The 18072-nt window shown below is 40.9% G+C and overlaps 1 protein-coding gene across 6 annotated transcripts in view; it reads right to left on the bottom strand.

Moving 5' to 3' along the window:
- Nucleotides 1-281: 281 nt before the first annotated feature.
- The window catches only part of CDKL2 (cyclin dependent kinase like 2), a 97267-nt gene continuing 79476 nt past the window's right edge, over nt 282-18072 (bottom strand). For 5 of the 6 annotated variants that reach the window (XM_073637761.1, XM_073637770.1, XM_073637787.1 and 2 more), the window contains 6 exons: nt 17452-17575; nt 16823-17118; nt 13144-13234; nt 6558-6693; nt 4459-4562; nt 282-1010 (listed from right to left, as the gene is read on the bottom strand). In XM_073637761.1, the coding sequence (XP_073493862.1) occupies nt 942-1010; nt 4459-4562; nt 6558-6693; nt 13144-13234; nt 16823-17118; nt 17452-17575 (820 nt within the window). In that variant the 3' untranslated portion in view covers nt 282-941. The remainder of the gene's footprint in view (nt 1011-4458; nt 4563-6557; nt 6694-13143; nt 13235-16822; nt 17119-17451; nt 17576-18072) is intronic. The other variant, XM_073637757.1, reaches the window with a different exon arrangement.

Consider the following 18072-nt stretch of genomic DNA (forward strand, 5'->3'; position numbering starts at 1 on the left):
TTTCTGTTCGAAGTCTTTGCAGAAATTTCCGAAATGGCCCATTCCTCTAAATGCAGCTTGCAGAAATCCATGCACATGCTGCAGAAACAACTCCATTCAGAGGTGTGCAAGAGATTCATGTTTCCATGTGTCTTGAATTGATATAGCCTCTATTCAGTTAAAGTCATATGGAAAATGAAATGGTTTGGAATCCTAGTAGTAAAACCAATTGTAAGTATGTGAAATAATTATATTGGCGGTATGTAATTCCACAACTTGCACAATGGGCACGCTGTAGTCAGAATCTGTTTATTACTAAGCAGTCTTACATAATCCAAACACTGCAATTTTAAACCTGCCTCCTTCTATAGATACTAGTCATTTACATTTGATATTTATATCTTTTAATAAGTCAATGAGGGGTACATTTTTATTTTGCAATTTTTGAGTCGGTTTGAAAAAAAAAAGCGATCCAATTGATAATATTGGTCACTTTAACCTCATTGTGAAATACATCCCCAAAATATGTATATATTAGATGTTTTTCTTCGTATAGTAGAGTCACTTGTCATAGACCACACATGCTGCATTATCGAATGATAAAGTATACTGGGCAACCCCTTAGAGTGATGTGTAAATGTCTGTGAATCACTTGCCATCTGACAAGGGCAATGCTCCATTCAGGCATATTCATACATGTAGTGATAGATAAGTCCTGTTGAACGCTTTTTGATATCCAGATGAGTAAAGCTATAATGAACACGGTATGTGTTATCCCATCATTTATGCAGCACTTAGTGCATGATGATTTTTACAGCAGTTTGCTGTATTGTCACAATTTGCTATATTGTGTTCAAAGTAAGCCTCCAAGCTGCTCCCAGTCCAATGTCTTCATGCGCTGAGTCACATTTTCACAAAACTTGTCACATTCTTGTATCTTGTCCTTATTTTAAAATGCACTTTTAATGTTCCACTGGGGGGAAATTTGCTTCTGAAACATCTGTGTGGTCTTGTACTGAATTTCCAACAAACTGTAAATAATAGTAATGAAACAGATTATAAAATAAGCTTGCATCTGACATTCAAACCTATGTGTTAAATATATGAGTGCTGAAGGACTAACTGCTGGGACCCTCACGACTAGAAGAAAGAGGGTCCTAAAGTACCATATGTTCAAAGAGTTGTTGTGAGCATGTGCGACCTCTGCTGCATTCACTGCCTATCGGAGTAGTGAATGCACATGCTCATTACTGCTCCACTCACAATGAGGACTTTGGGCCTGCTATTTTGCTCCACCTGGTGGGAGCCTTATGATCTATCCTGTGTATGAGTGATAAATGTTTTTAACGTTCTTTAAAGAAGTTGTCCACTACTTTTACATTGATGCCCGATCCGTAGAACAGGGCATCAATGTCTGATCGGCCGGGGTCACGCACCTTGCAACCCCGCCAATCAGTTATCGGTGCCGCAGGCGGCGGCCGCCGGCCGGAAGTGCTTACTTGTGGAGCTTGGCCGTCTAGCTGTAGTAGCCACCGCGGGGTACTGCATATCCACCTCCTATTCAATTCAATGGGAGGCGGATGTGCAGTACTTAACGGCGGCAACTACAGCTAGACGGCCAAGCTCTGCAAGTAAGCACTTCCGGCCGCCGGCACAGATAACAGCCAATCAATAGGGGTGCCACGTGCGGGACCCCAGCTGATCAGACATTGATGCCCTATCCTACGGAGTGGACAACTTCTTTAATTTTATGAACTGGTTTATATTTCCTAGGATAGGTACTTATAATGTAACAACTTCATAACCTTTGTATGAGGTTTATTAGTTGATACATCGTGGCAATGACAAAGGTGCAAACTTGTAATACAACATAAAAACAAACTGTGCTGATGGTAATCCACATATTTTCAGTGATACCAAACCAATGTACGGAATCCCCCTTAAAGTTTGAATTTTCTTCTGGTGATTACATGGGCTTGCTCACTTACTCCAAAAACATACTAATAATTTAAATGGCCAGTGGCATAGCCATATGGAGGTCAGAGGTAGCAGCTGTACCTGGGACACAGTGCCTAAGAGGGCCCATTAATCTACAAATTAGGGTTGTTTTTCCTTGAACAGCTATGTTGTTGGTGTTTTTCTTTAAATACACATAAGCACATAAGGTCTACTGTATTATCATTAGTTATGGAGTGACATATGGGGTCCCTGTGGTCCTATCATTCCATAAAAGCATTCAATAGGTTTGATTTGTCTCCAGTTATAATTTGACAGAAGATTTGGCAGGAAATATAAAAATGAACGTCCCTCAAATATTTCAATGAGTGCTGCATTAATGCTCTGGACAACTTAGGTTTGCATGGACCTGGTAAGTGGCCATGTGCATTAGGCCTTAGACTCCATATTAGTGAGCTTTTTCTGGTGCGCCAGCAGACATTTTTTAGATCTATTTCTTTTGTGTGTCAGTTTTACCTCAGATTGTTTCAAGACAATTTGTAATTTTGTAGGAAATATGTAAAATTTGTTGTTTTTTTCACTAGTGAAAGTCCCAGAGATTTGACCCCATAGATCATAAAATGATGGCATATCCTAGATGTGAAGATGGGAGAATTTATATACCTCCTTCCCGGCATAGGATGTACATTTATGACCTTTGCCAGCTATGGGTGAACGGAGTAATCTCAGGAGCTGAGTTTGTTCCATTCACGGTGGGTGCCAGCTGTATTAACGAAAGCTACAGTGCCTTGAAAAAGTATTCATACCGTTTCCATATTTTTCACGTTAGCCTCACAAACATAAATGTATTTTATTGAGATTTTATGTGATATACCAACACTAGGTAGTAAGTATTTGAGAATTGTAAAGGAAATGATACATGGCTTTCTAATTATTTGAAAAATATAAATCTGAAAATTGTGACGTGCATTTGTATTCAGCCCCCTATAGTCTGATACCCCTAAATAATATTCTGAGTGACCAACTGCCTCCAAATGTCAAATATTAGTAAATTGAGTCCAGCAGTGTGTAATTTATTCTCAGTATAACCAAAGCTGTTCTGTGAAGGCCTCAGAGGTTTGCTTGAAAACATTAGGGATCAAACAGCATCATGAAAACTAAGGAACACACCAGACAGGTTATGTAAAAGAGTAAAGCAGGGTTAGGTTATAAAAAAGTATTCCAAGCTCTGAACATCTCATGGAGCACTGTTCAATCTATCATCAAAAAAAATGGAAGGAGTATGGCACAACTGCAAACCTACCAAGACATGACAGTCCACCTAAACTGACATCACAAGCAAGGAGAGCACAAATTAGAAAAGAAGCCAAGAGGCCCATGGTCACTCTGGAGCAGCTCAGGTGGGAGAATCTGTCCACAGGACAACTATTGGTCAGATACTTTAAAAATCTGGTCTTTATGGAAGAGTGGCAAAAATAAAGCCATTTTTGAAAGCAAGCCATAAGAATTCGCAGTTTGGAAAAGACAATTTAGGGGAGAAAATGAACTTTATTCTCTCCGGCAGCGTTCTGATTTCAGTCACGGGGGCGACACCGGTGTGGGTTCAGTCACCGCTTTGAGAATAAAGAGCGGCGTCTGTAACCGGTCCTGACTGATACTGGCTCCGCATTGGGGCAGGCTGTCAGTCAGGGTACGGTTACAGCTGCCGCTCTGTATTCTCAGAGAGGTGACTGAACCAGCACCGGTGCCCGGCCCGTGACTGAAACCGGTAAGCTGCCGAGGAGAATGAAGTTCATTTTCTACCCCAGAAGTATTCGGGTAAGTGCAGGCACCAGGCAGGTTAGTAACACTGTTGCAGATTAGCCCCATATCTGCAGGTTAATAGCTTTTTTTCTGGTGAAAGGTTCCCTTTAATTTTAGGGATGTAACGTGAAAAAATGTGAAAAAGTTCACGGTGTTTGAATACTTTTTGAAAAGGCACTGTATCTTCGCTCGCAGTGGATTAACTATTCAGATGCCACTGTCAATCTTTGTCACTGCCAAGAAGCCTATCTCATAGAGATTATAAGTTTTACTTTATATTGCAATATTGAAGTATTTCAGTATATTGTACAAGCGATCAAACAATCACAGGGTTAAATTCACTAAGTGAAAGTTAATAAAATAAAGTGTTTAAAAATATTAAAGAAATGTATAAACCATCAGTTTAAATCAACCTCCTTTTTTCGATTTAGAAATAAAGATATATAAATATGCTTGGTATAGCAGTGTCTGTAAAGCTACACCAATAAAAAAAAGAACAAAAAACAGCCAAAACGTCCTCATATGCTTATGTTGATGAAAATATATAAAAGTTATGGCTCTTGGAAAAGGAAGATGAAAAACACAAACAAAGGCACCTAAAGAAAAAGTTCATCAGACGTGAAATGGATTATTACATAAGGCATCACTAAAATGCACCATTTTTCCCTTCACAAATGCACCAAAGAAATGTTTCCTTTACATAATTGTCTGTTCTCTGACCTGTGGCAAGGCTGTGCTGGTGTTATGCAGATCAATCATAGCTAGAGAAGGGATGCGAGACTCTGGCATTGTCTTATTTTCTTTCTTCAGTTTTGAACTACGAACTAGGAAAACAATAAGGAAATTGTGTGACCTCACAAATATATAGAATATTTATAGAAAAATTTAGTAGAAAAAATGAAAAGTTCAGGATATACTGCTTATTTATTTTCTGGAAGTAATTAAACAGTTATTTCTTTTTCTGGCTGGAAAATCATTACCTCATTGTGCCTACATGTGTAATGAAGTCTTACATTACGCACTGAACACCCAGAGGGAATACTCACTAATGAATAGTCCTTCATAGCTACATGTATGGCTTATTCCCTGCATAACACATAGTGTTCTTAAGAGAGCCACAATACACAAACAGCAGTTCCCTCAACTGGAGAACATCTGACAGTGTGTTCAGTATATAGAAAATAACAGTTCAAGCTTTTTTCACACTTGTATTTGTTCTCTCCTAGTAGATTTCTCTTTGACAGGCATAATAATATAGCATGCTCTGGGATACTGTTCACAACGCTCCAGCAATGACGTGTTGTCCTAACATGCCATGGCTCTATATCAGCCAGCCCCCAAGGCTCTGTTGTGTCACTCTGTTTCCTTTCTATCTATACTTATTTTCTAGGACAGCTGATAAAATCCCATTATTTTCAATAATTGAAAAATATTATTGAAAATAATGGGATTTTATCAGCTGTCCTAGAAAATAAGTATAAAATCATCAATTTTCTACTGATTATATACCTTCCAGAACTATCACAGTTAAACTATCACCAATCTGTAGCTGCCCTTTCTATTTAATAAAAGGGTCTGAAGCCCCAGATTGATGGTTTTCTCAATATAAGTTATAGTCCAAAGTGTGCAGAACTCTCAGTAATTCTCCCCAAAATGGACCAACTTTCTAGCTAAAGTCTGCTCGAACTTCACTTTTTTTTATCCCGGCATGCAAAGCATAATCCCACAACCCTCTTTGGTCAATCTCGCAGTGAAAGCGCTTAGTAAATAATATAGAAGTACCGAGTTAGTGAAAAGAGCTGTATGTCTGGATTCCATAACCTGAAACTTCAGGCACGACTTTTACGAGAAATTTGGACCCTTTTGGAGCGCATTAGGAAGTGTTCTGCGCACTTGGACAATAGCTTATATTTAGAAAACTCACGAGTCTGGAGCTGCCCGCACCTTTATTAAATAAGAAGGGCAATCCCCGATTGGTGATGGGTAGAGTTGGTGCAAATCGATTCAGCCATGTCAATAATCAGCCACCCATTCTTTTGATTAACTACCTTGGCGCGACGTCATCCATGCAACGTAGTGCACATGAGTCATCTTGCCACAGAGACCTTCAGGTAAGAAGCAGTCCTCAGGGTCCTGTCCAGCTGCTACAAATTACTGAAGTGGCCAATGAACCAGGTCCTGCGAATCAGTTGACACCAACTCCAATAATAGGTACTCTTAAAGGGCTCAACACTCCCTTTTCACAGGTTCACTGCTTCATGATAACCTTTGATTCTGCCCTGTCCTTCAATATACATCTAAGCTCTTACCACCTTCTACTACCTTAAATCCATTTCTAAAATACGCTCTTTTCACAACCAAAATGCTAGTGCATACCCTCAGCATATCCCACCTAGACTACTGAAACATCTGTGGCCTCTTATCCTAACAGTCTTCCACCCCTCCAATTCATTCTCCTCATTCATTTGCTGCCAGTTAATCCACCTCTTGAGCTATTTTTCTACCACTTTTCTATTTTTCTGACAGTCCCTTCACCTGCTACCAAATAGCAGATATAGCTTTGCTTTTATAGCTGGCCATACAACCACCTGATCTTTATGTCCTTCAACATAACTTGTTGGGGAAGTCAGAAAGCCTCCATACACATTAGTCGGATAATCCTGACGAATTCGACTTTTATCTAATGTATAAGGGGGCCTCCCGATTGTGCCTCAAATTTATCACATTTTACTCCAGTGCAGCATATCTTGGTAAATTCATCTCATTATATTTACACTTAGACTTTAAGATTTCAAGAAACATTGTGATAAAATACTCACCGCTGTAAAGAGAGCCAACATCTGTGCTTTTCAGTTCTGGCAGGTGGCCATAGCTGATCTCTGGTAGTCTCATTTCAGCTCTTGAAAACTCCCATTTTTTCTTGTTTAGTTGAAGTGGGGTCTTGTCGCTGCCAATCTGCATAATAAGATTGTTATTAGGCACCACAGGTCAATAAGCTCATGATGCAAATACCATTCAAATATAACTGCTAGCTATATAGGGACATACATTGCAATTTTGTTTTACAATTGTTGGAGTGATTTTTAACGGGCTTTTCCCTCCTAGTGTGTTCTGCCTTCCTCTGAATCAACATTGCAAGATACTAGTCTAAGCTGAATGGAGGATCAGGGTACTTGCAGATTCGGTAATGGATTTCAAATTCTTAAATAAAACACTGTAACACTTGCAAGAACTTTAGGTAATAGATAAACAGATGGTAAGCATTCTTCACTGTTGTGCTGTCGCACACTATCTGTACAGTTTTTTCAGTGTTTGATGGCTTTCTCTCCCTATCTCTATGGCTGAGCTGTGAGTTGCAACATCCTTTCAGTATCCAGATTCAGAGTGTAGCCAGCAGGAGTGAGCTTGTACGTTCCCTAGAGAAAAACACAGCAGTTCCATTAAGAGGAAGCAGATATACAGTAAAACCACTGGAGGAAAACTGTCAGGATGGGGGAGTGGGCAGGGAGACAAGGAATGCCCTCAGATTGGGAACTGCTGCAGCTGTCAAAAGTGGATAAAGTGAAACTTCTCCAGAAGACCACTCCTTTGAGAATAATTAATTGATCTCAAGCGGATTTTTCTATGACAGAATTTCTACTTCCCTATGTAATGTAGTATGAGGCGGTAGCCGTGGGCAAGGTACTCATGTTCTACACCCCGGCACGCTACATGAAAATGGGGGTCCTGGCTGGGTGTGTGCACTTTAGCTAGTGGAGACGTTATGCTCTTGCAGGCCGCATGCTGGCCAGGACCAGGTCTTGCAAAGTTCAACAAGAGAGACCACCACTTAAGTATAAACTGTCTTTTACTGAACAATAACTTGGTGGGAATTATATACAGCAGATAGCGGGTGCATAACTTCATGAACGTTAGTACATGGAATATCTTTGTCACACACACGGATCGTGGACCCACTGTGCCTCGATCCAGGCTTAGCTCCCAACCATCCCGGATTCGGCGGGACTGTCCCAATTTGAGGGTTCAGTCCCACGTCCCGTCACGTCTCAGCTGTTCTCCCGGCTTTTATACTCACCTCTCCGACATCTTCATAGCTCCTCCTCTGGGGTGGGGCCGCTTCTGTCAGCTCAGTGCATAAATTAAAATTAATTTATTGACTTCTCTCTCCATCCGTCTCCTGGGACTCAAACTCGTTTTTCTTTGTTGGCAGGCAGCAGCTCTACCAACGAGCTACAGCTCATAACGTTACATGTAGGAGATTTTGGTAATCTTGACCTCTATAGCAGGAAGTGACTCTAGAAGCAGATTATACAAGTACATTGGATACAATAGTGTATATCTTTGAACTTGTATATGGAGGTGAAAAAAGTAAATTTTTTTATTCCTATAAAAATAATAAGCAATAACAAAACTTTTTTTTTTTTTTTTTTTGAGAGCCTCCCCCATGTCTCATACCCACAACCCTCAAGATCCCAGGCAGTAGCTGAACATACTGAGCCACAAGCTCTGATCATGTAATCAGGAGAATTTTCTATACTCGATCTGTTATAGCAGGCTCTGCCTACGCCGACAGATTATATAGAGATACATTACACACAGTAGTGGATTTCTATGTATTGTATTCTAGAGGGAGAGGAAAAGATTTATTTTCTTCCTATAAGATTACTAAAAAATAATAAAAAAAAAACACTTAAAATATTGTCATTTAGTGCACTTTTTAAAAAATAATAAACATCACAAATCAGCACATAGCATGGACATATTTGATGTCCCTGTAATCATAATGACCCGCACAACACAGCAATGAGATTGTTTACGGGAATCGGTAAATGGCGTGATTGATATTTTTTCTGTACTAAACCCATAAAAAATGTATTAAAAATATAATGCTGAGACCGTATTCACACGTAGCGTAAATGCTGCATTTTTTCGACTGCTTTTTTTTTGTGCACATTTTCTGCAGGTGTCCACACCAGACGACGCAATTACAATCTTCTCTTATTATGGCGTGTTTGCTGCATTTCTTTTATGTGTTTTCCCTTAATTTGATGCAATTTTAGTGCAGATGTGAAGCTGCATTTTTAACATTTTTTTGGAAAGTACAGAAAAGCTTTGATTTTGTGCTTAAAAATGCAGGGGCAGTTTTTTTTTTCATGTGTTTTTTTTTTTCAGAAGAAGCCTATAGAGAGAAAATACTCCAAAACCACAGAGTTGTTCAGCAGCATCTGTAGAGCCACAGAGGGTAGAGATTTCATGGAATCGCATCCACTTTTTTTGGACATTAAGGCTGTGTGCCCACGTAGCGTTTTACAAGCGTTTTTGATGCGGAATTTCCGCAGCGGAAACGCTTGTAAAATGCTTGGTAACCCGCACCCCATGATCCCCAATGGGTTTCCGCAACTTCTATGCACATGCTGCGGATTTTTCCGCAGCGTTTATGCCGCGTTCAAAAATCCGCAGCATGTCATTTAATTTTGCGTTTCCGCATGCAGAATTGCCTTTGTCCAATGCATAAAAAACGCAAGGCAATTCCGCATGTGGAAAACGCGTGAAAAACGCGCGAAAAAAGCGCGATAAACGCGTGCGGAATTCCGCATGCGTTTTTCCGGGAGAGGACTTGCATTTATGCAGCAGAAATTTTCTGCTTCATAAATGCAACGTGGGCACATAGCCTTAGGCCATGTTTACATGTAGCATAAGTTCTGCGTTTTTTCTGCTGTTTCTTTGCACATAAATTCTGCTGTGTTTAACTGTCCAAGCAAAGTGGATGTGATTTCATGAGAACTGCGCCCCCTGTGGTCTAAAGACGCTGCTGAACTGTGCAGTTTTGGTGCTTTTTTTCCTCTCTTGTCTTCTATGTGGAGCCTAAAAAAACTCATGTAAAAAACTGCAGTTACTTTTTTGAGTGCAGAATCAAAGCTTTTCTGTACAATAAAAAGCACATTAAAAACGCATCTTTACATTTGCACCAAAAACGCATCAAATAAGGGAGAAAAGGTGTAAAAAAGATGCAGCAATAATCAGAGAAGATTTGTATTGTGTCGTTTGGTGCAGACACCTGCAGAAAACAAAGAACACAGTATTTCTGCAGCGTGTGAACACGGCCTTACAGACACAAAAAAGCCAGATGTCGTATAGTGAAGCTACATAAAGATGAGAAAGTTCTGGGAGTTCCGACTGAATGAAGGAATGAATGAATAATCCACAGGTCCCAACTAGAGATAAGCAGGATGCACAGATGACGTCGCTCCGGCCCTGGATATTCAAAAGCGCGCCAGGAACGCCAGAAGGTTAGAGATTTGTGGTCTCTGTCCAGCCACCAGGTAAGACTGACCTGGACCACAAACCTGTGAATTCCCAACCATCCCGGATACAGAGAACAGTCCTGGATTTGGGTCTACGCCCTGCAGTCTCAGGCATCTGCTGAATTTCACTTACTACCACCGCCCCTCTGACAACTTCTCCTGCCAGGGGAGAAGAAATGGTAAATGGGCATGGATTGGGGTGTGACCATGGCCATGGCCAAAATTTGCTGTGGTGCACTACACGCCGCATCACCTGTTCCTCTTTCTAGTCTTCAAAAGTTGGGAGATATGGCTTACCTAGGAGGGGCGTAACTAAGCGGCTACCTGATTTTCGCTAGAGCTCCAAATGGTGGAATTAGACTTGAGCTGCAGGTTGCCACCAGGTAGCACTCCTAGGCAGTTCCTGGAACTGTAGCTGCTAACCGCAGGGGTCAGGATTGCAGACACGGACATGGGCTCGGAGTCACTGGCAGGACAGGATTTGGGCACTGTTCAAACAGCATGGATTCTGAGTCACTGGCTGAACGGACACAGACTTGGAGTCCCTGAAAGGACAGGATTCGGAAACTGGAACAGGCTCCGACAGTACGGACTTTGGAACTCTAAACAGGACAGACACTGGTGCTGGTTTGGGCACCGCCAGAGTGGCTTCAGGCTTAGGTACCGCTGGGGCTTAGGTACTGAAGGGGCAGTGTCAGGGTTTGGGTATCGCGGGTGTGGCTTCAGGCTCGGGTATCGCCGGAGCGTTGTCAGGCTTCAGGTACCGTAGAAGCGGAGTCAGGGTTCACGTACCGCCAGAGCTGTGGCGGGATTCAGATGCCACAGGTGCGGCTTCAAGGTTCAGGTACCACAGGTGTGGCATCAGGATTCAGATACCGCAGGTGCGGTTTCAGGGTTCAGACACCATAGGTGTGGTGTCAGGATTCAGGTACCAGAGGTTTGGCTTCAGCGTTCAGGTACCGCAGATGCAGTGCCAGGGTTCACATACCGCCAGAGCAGTGTCAGGATTCAGGTACTGCAGGGGTGGCTTCAAGGCTGGGGTACCGGCTTAAGGATTTTGGACTACACAATACAGGGACCTGGCAACTCACTAATTGCACAACCAACACTACTGAATGGGGAACATTGCTCAGCCACCTCCCTACTGGGGAGTGTCACTTAAGCACTCATTGCTTCCTGGCTGGGAGCTGGGAGCATTTCCAAAGTGCGCTTGCTGCCTCTTTATGAGTAGGGAAGTGCGCGCACGCACTAGAAGCGCCGCCAGGTAACCTGTGTGGCGTGCGCAAGCCCAGGGGAATCATGGTGGCAGGAGGCACAGCAGAGAGCAGGGACAACCCTGTGTGGCCAGGGTGGGGAGTGTGTCAGCGTCCCTGATGGGAGGAGGGAGAGGGGACACGCAGGGTCACTGGCCATTACTGTTACAATCTTTATGCACATTCTCTCTGTCTTTCCCAAAATGAATCAGTTCTCGCTTAGTTCTCTGTCTTCATCACAACCCAGCACAATACTTCAGGAACTGCCCTTTCCCCAATAACGATACTACAGTCAGCAAGAGTCCTGTACTTCAATCCGTTATTCCGCATCTTTTTTCACCTTAAGGGAGCTACTTTACCGCTATGGTCATTACTCAACTTCTCTGCTTGTCAACGCCTTGGAACTACCTCCTGGGGCACTCTCTTCTCACGTGCCCTGCTCTGATCCATCCCGTTACCTTCTGGACTTGTTGCAAGCTCGGCATTGCATTGCTAGGTTTCCTGCCTCCAGATTCCATCTCCGGAGAATAACTCACACCTTCTGTCATTTTCTCTTGCTTCTTTCCTGGATCTCGTTATCCATTCCCACGGTCTCCACTCACCTCAGGGACACCCACATCATGCGGTTCTGCTTACTTATCAGACCATATTGAAAAAGGAGAAAACATGAGTATAAAGGCATAAAAAACATTATTTTATTCGGTGAAAGTTACATAACAAGGTATACAAAAAATCACATCACAAGATGGGGGGGGTATAAAGTGCAAGGTGCCAAGCATAATAGGGACATTATGCATAATACACCACATGGGTTGAGCCAAATGAAATAAATTTAGAGATCTTAAAGGTGCGGGAGCCATCAGATGAAGTGAAAGAGATACAGCGAAGGACATTGGCGCACGCCATGCAGTGACCACAGGGGAAAGAGCCCACCAGAGGACCGCGTGACCCAAAGGGATTGGATGGAGGAGGGACATAGTGGCTAGAGACGAGAAGATCCACTAGCATAAAGCAGCTTATTATGAATGGTATCTCCCGTGACACAATTCCGCACACCCACCATTAATATTTACACGGAGATATATGTATACTCATACCTTGGGCCCATCACCCGTGCGTCCCTATTATGCTTGGCACCTTGCACTTTATACCCCCCCCATCTTGTGATGTGATTTTTTGTATACCTTGTTATGTAACTTTCAACGAATAAAATAATGTTTTTTATGCCTTTATACTCATGTCTTCTCCTTTTTCAATATGTTCATTGTTTGAGTAGTCAACAACCGGTCCATGGTCTGGCAATTTCGACCAGGTACCATGGTCTGTTTAGCTATATAAGGTGGGCCATCGTTTGTTCATTACTTATCAGACCGTAGGTTTGCTTCTGCTGCAGGCTGAGCCCTACCTGACCTCCTGACTGGAAACTATCTCTTCACTTTATACCCTCCCACTCTGGGCTAGTCACAACTATTATCCCTAACGACCCTATCAACTCACTGCTGCTTGGCAGAACACAATCTATCACTAATAACACACATTGATAAATACATTTCACATCAAAATACATTGCAGCAATACACAAGTCTTTAAAGGGGAAACCTGGGCAACGCTTTCATCTTCTTACACCTATCTCATGGATATATTTGCCTCTTCTTTGCAGGGACTATTCCCTTCGAAGACCATTTTTTACTGAAATGATGTAGGTAAAGAGTTTTTACCCTCTATTGGAAAGTAGCTCTTGATTTTTTTATTCATTTTCTGGTAAAAAAGGATTTAATTTGTAAACTCAAACATATGCTTTTATTTTGTACATATACATACACATTTTGTACAGTACATAAACTTACCAGTGTCGAAATGTTTGAATTGTAAGCTGGGGAAGGTTTTCCTCCATTTTTTTTCAAAGAACTGACAAACATCTTCCCTCTTTCATCTCCTCTTCAAGTAAATAAAATGATAATTTAACATGTAACTCATAACGACAAATATAGTATCAGAGAAAGCTTACACATAAAGGCTTGAAGCACCATCATGAACCAAATGTCTACCTTTCAGCTCTATTTTTTTTAGTCCTAACATTGGATGTTTAGTAATTTCATTACTCTATTACTCCACCAATCACAAGAACAAAAGGGGTCTTTGTGCATGGAAATGCCCCTTTTACTTGTACCAGGAGCTACTCTGTGAGCAGTGTTTGATTTTGCAACTAATTCCTATTCAATTGAATGACTAAGAAGCAATTGAGCTGCAATAACAGATACAGTGAAGCACTGCAAGCAGCTGCAATACATGCACTATTTTAATCCCTTAAAGGAGTTGTGACTTGTAAGGTCTTAAATGACAAGTCTGCAGTCACTCTATGTGACTGCAGACTTGTGAATCCTCACATTGTGCGCATTGCGCGCTGTGAGGATTCTCCAGTGTCAGCGCCAGGAATGGTGGTTGGTCACGTGACCGCAAGTATGTGATACACATGCTCCCGCCCACAATCCGAATAGACTGTTTCCAGCTCTCTCAATGCAATTGTTTACACTAAAAATTACCTGGCAATATGATTTTCCAGGTCAGTACAATTTTGGAGATACCAAACAAGTATAGTTTTTGTTTAACTTAAGTGGTGAAAAAACAATTCAGAAATTTGTAAAAAAAAAAAAAAAAAAAATTTGCTTGTGACGCTGTAACGTTTTAAATTTTCGGGATTTGGAGCTGGGTGAGGGCTTGTTTTTTGCTCCCCGAGCCGATGTTTTTATTGATATAATTTTGGAGTAGAGACAATGTTTTGATCGACTCTTTTTACATTTTTTGTGTTGTTGTGGCAGCTGAAAAAATGCAATTCTGGTGTTTTGATTATTTTTCTCATTACGCCGTCTATTGATGGGATTCATTTATTTTATACCTAGAGAGAACCTACTTTTACGAAAGCAACAATATCAAATATGTGTATTTTAAAAAAATATATATTTCTTAATTTTTTAATGAGGGGAAAGAGGGATAATTTAAACTTTTACATTTTTCTTATTTTTTTTCATAAATTGTAAAACATTTTATTTTTACTTTTTAGTGCATTTGATATCATCCAATCACTTGTACTATACACAGCAATACCATAGTATTGCTATGTATAGCAAAAATCACTGTCTCATATGAACACCAGCCACGGACTGGCTTTCACATGTGTACCGTCATGACAGGCACAGGGGTCTTCAGCAGATAGAAGAGCATGCCCCCTATCGGCACGTCGGAAATGCTGCCGTCATTTGACAGATTAGCAGCCTGTTAACAGAATTTATCAGGTTACAGGCAGATGATGGCTGATTATTAGGGCTCATACACACGACCGTAAAAATCGGACGAGTGCTATGCATTGTTTTGACAGATAGCACTTGTCTCTGTTATTCAATAAGGCCATGCACATGTCCGATTTTTTTTCTTTTCGGTCGAGTGGTCCAAGGAAAAAAATCACAGCATGCACGATTTGTCTACAATTCTCATATCGCACTATGCCATTCAAGTCTAGCTGTCCGTGGAAAATATCGAACCACACTCGGATGACAGGCTGAAACAAGGAGATATAGAAACTTTTTTTTACACATCCAAGAAAATCGGATCACACTCTCATCACTCTCTGTTCAAACTCTGATCAAAGTTTAATTAGCATAATTGGAATGATTTTTTCAGATGAGAGGAAAAATGGTTGTGGGACCTTAGCCTTATAGCCATCATCTGCCAGCAAAGATATGAGCTTGGCTTGCACCCTTATTTAAGGGATGGGGCCCCCTTTAGTGTTGTAAGGGGCTGAAGTTTCCTAATTATTCCCTAAATAAGCCTCAATAATTCGCCTGCCTTTCCGCAGACGTTGGCATCCTAATTATTCAATGGTAGGGTGCTCCTGCTCTTCGACAACTGTCCCTTGGTAACCCTAGAATCCCCTAATTATATAATTGAGTGACCAGAGACAAGGCAATTTCTAAAAAAAAGTGTTGTCTAATACCCAAAATTGCAACGTTTTTTGAGACATAATGTGGATTAGCCTTTATGGGATAATGTTCCCCTGCTGTTTCATCTTAGGGAAGTTTGTTTTGGCCATTTAAATATGGATGCACACTAACTGAACCTACCATGCAGGGCTCATTTTTTTGAGACATCACTACTATCAGCCTCCTGAGGAACCTGAACATGGGGAAATGCGTTGAGGCATGAATTGGGCAACAGTAATGACATCAAAAAAGCTAAGTACCTATCAATAACCAGAGCATTTTTGCCTGCCAATATGACCTAAGTTTAACTGTTATAGTATATTCATCAGAGTACGCTAGGACTACCTAGGGATAGTCGTCAAGGAGCGGGGGCGCCATTATCACTAATATTCTAGGATGACAACCTCCATGGTAAGGTAGGCAAAAAGCATTTAGGATAAATGAGGAAGAGTTGGGCCACCTTTTCCTTGTTTTGTTTTTTTTTTTTCTGGGGGATGATCTACCCCTGGATAGAATGTACTTTTTATTTGCACATGGTCATTTTTTTATATCTGTACATTGTCACTTTGTCTTGGGTACTCTCATACAGGTAATTTTGGGTGTTAGACAATACTTTTTTGAGAAATTGCCTTGTCCCTGGTCACTCAATTATATCATTAGGGGATTCTAGGTTTACCAAGAGACAGTCGTTGAGAAGCGGGGCGCCAATGCCATTTAATAATTAGAGTGCCAACCTCCGCGAACAGGCAGGCGAATTATTGAGGCTTATCTAGGGAAAAATTAGGGAACTTCAGCCCCTTATAACACTAAGGGGGGCTCCATCCCTTACTAGAGGGTACGTACATATGGGTACAGGACCATAATATCATAGAGAGTGTTACCCTATTTTAGATAGCAGTTTGCTTTTTGGTTTGTGTGTAATTTCTTGTATTTTAATATATATACCTAATAAAAAAGAGATTTTAAGGGATTCTTATGTAAAACTTGTGATGGTTCCCTGAACTATTAACAATTATTGTTACACCGTAAAGAAGGATCACGTTTATTTGTCTGTTAGAAACTTACTGCTAACCATTGAAATAAAAATGCATGTTTATAGTGGAGTCTGATAAAATAAATATCAGTCATTGGGCTCATTCAGACGCCAGTTATTCTCACACAAGTGCTATCTGTGTTTTTCACGGATAGCATTCGTACCTATGATAGTCAATGGGGCCATTCACATGTCCGATTTTTTTCCTCGCACCAACAACAGAGACATCTACGATTTTGATCATCTGACATCCGAGTGTTGTCCAGTTTTCATGAACTGTCACATAGGAGAAGGTAGTGAATGTTTTTTTTTCTCCAAGTACGAGAAAAGCTGATGACACTTGGACCACACTCTGATCAAACTTTGATGACACTCTCATCAAAATAATCGGTCCGTTTTTCTCGTAAATGGAAAATACTGACGTCTGAATGAGGCGATTTTCAGAATTGATATCACAGTATCTTTAGAAATCCAGGAACCCAGAGAATAAGTTACAAACATGTACTGTGCAGTTACCTGAAGCTAACATGGCTGGAGACAGATGATGCGTTGGTTGAGGACGTCAGATGAGGAGAGATGGCAGTAAGGTTGTAACTGATGGGAGGAATTATGCTACATGGGCTTTTTTGATGATCCAAGCTCGTGCAAGATTCTTTTAGTGCTACATAAGGCGTTCTGTTCTGATTTGATCCATTAAATAAAGTGCTAGCATTAGATGCTACATCATTCTTCTCACTCCTATCTGTGTCCATTTTGATTATCTTGACTTTTAACGGTTTTGCTTCTTTTCCTTTAGATTCTATATTGAAGTCCTGTAAGTAAAGGCAAGAAATGGAAAATGAAACCATCTTAATCTGAATATGTTTAGTCAAAATTACTAAGTATAATCAATACTAAAAAATGTAGCTGTTGCCTAATCTATTCCTATGGCACATTCAGGATTCTGACCTGCACCTATAGTCGCTTCTGTTGTTGTTCACAGTATAGGCCTGTACATTTCTATTTGTTTCGTTCAGGATTAGTGTGACACAGATCCTTAATACATTTGCGTGCAAGACCTTTGGTACCTGTAGAGTAATTGTTTTGTTTTCTACATTGATAGATTAGGAGTATAAATGAAGTAAATACAGATTCATATGGCTTACCTGTATGGCCAGTGCTTTCTTCTCTCCTGGGTAATCATCTTTTTTGGAGTTTTTGATTTTCCTTGGTGGGGATGGATTGTCTTTAGAAAGCTTTTGGACTTTGGCACTGATTTCCTGTGAGAACCTTTCAAAAATATTGCAGAAATAATTGTTATATATTGTATATAAAATACATATAATTCAATCTGCATTGTGTAATTTTTATAGAGGCAAATGTAGTTAAATATTTGTAGACTTGCAAATACTGTTAATTTTTCGACTCTTCCAAGCAGGAGTGTACGTAGAATCATTGAGGCCCCATTGCAAAAGTAACAATTACTACAAAACCCCAACAAATTAGGTGAAGTAGCCAGGGCCTCAGAAGAGTATACCTCCCAAATTTTTAAGACCGGGAGAAGAATATGTATTGCAGTACTTACAACACTTATTTTGCCCCTATTGAAGCCTGCTAGTGTTCTCACCCACTACAATACCCCTATAGAGTATGATGCCTCCAAAATTGTCACCTACACACAGTATGATACACAGGGAGTTCCCCAACAGTACCCATTGTACATATAGTGTGATGACCCCCACAGTGCCCCAGCAAAATATGATACCCCACTGTGCCTCCAACACAGT

Source organism: Phyllobates terribilis, unplaced genomic scaffold, assembly GCF_046119375.1.
Source record: "Phyllobates terribilis strain yellow unplaced genomic scaffold, ASM4611937v1 Scaffold_1__5_contigs__length_1240528914, whole genome shotgun sequence".
In the NCBI taxonomy this organism is placed as follows: domain Eukaryota; kingdom Metazoa; phylum Chordata; class Amphibia; order Anura; family Dendrobatidae; genus Phyllobates; species Phyllobates terribilis.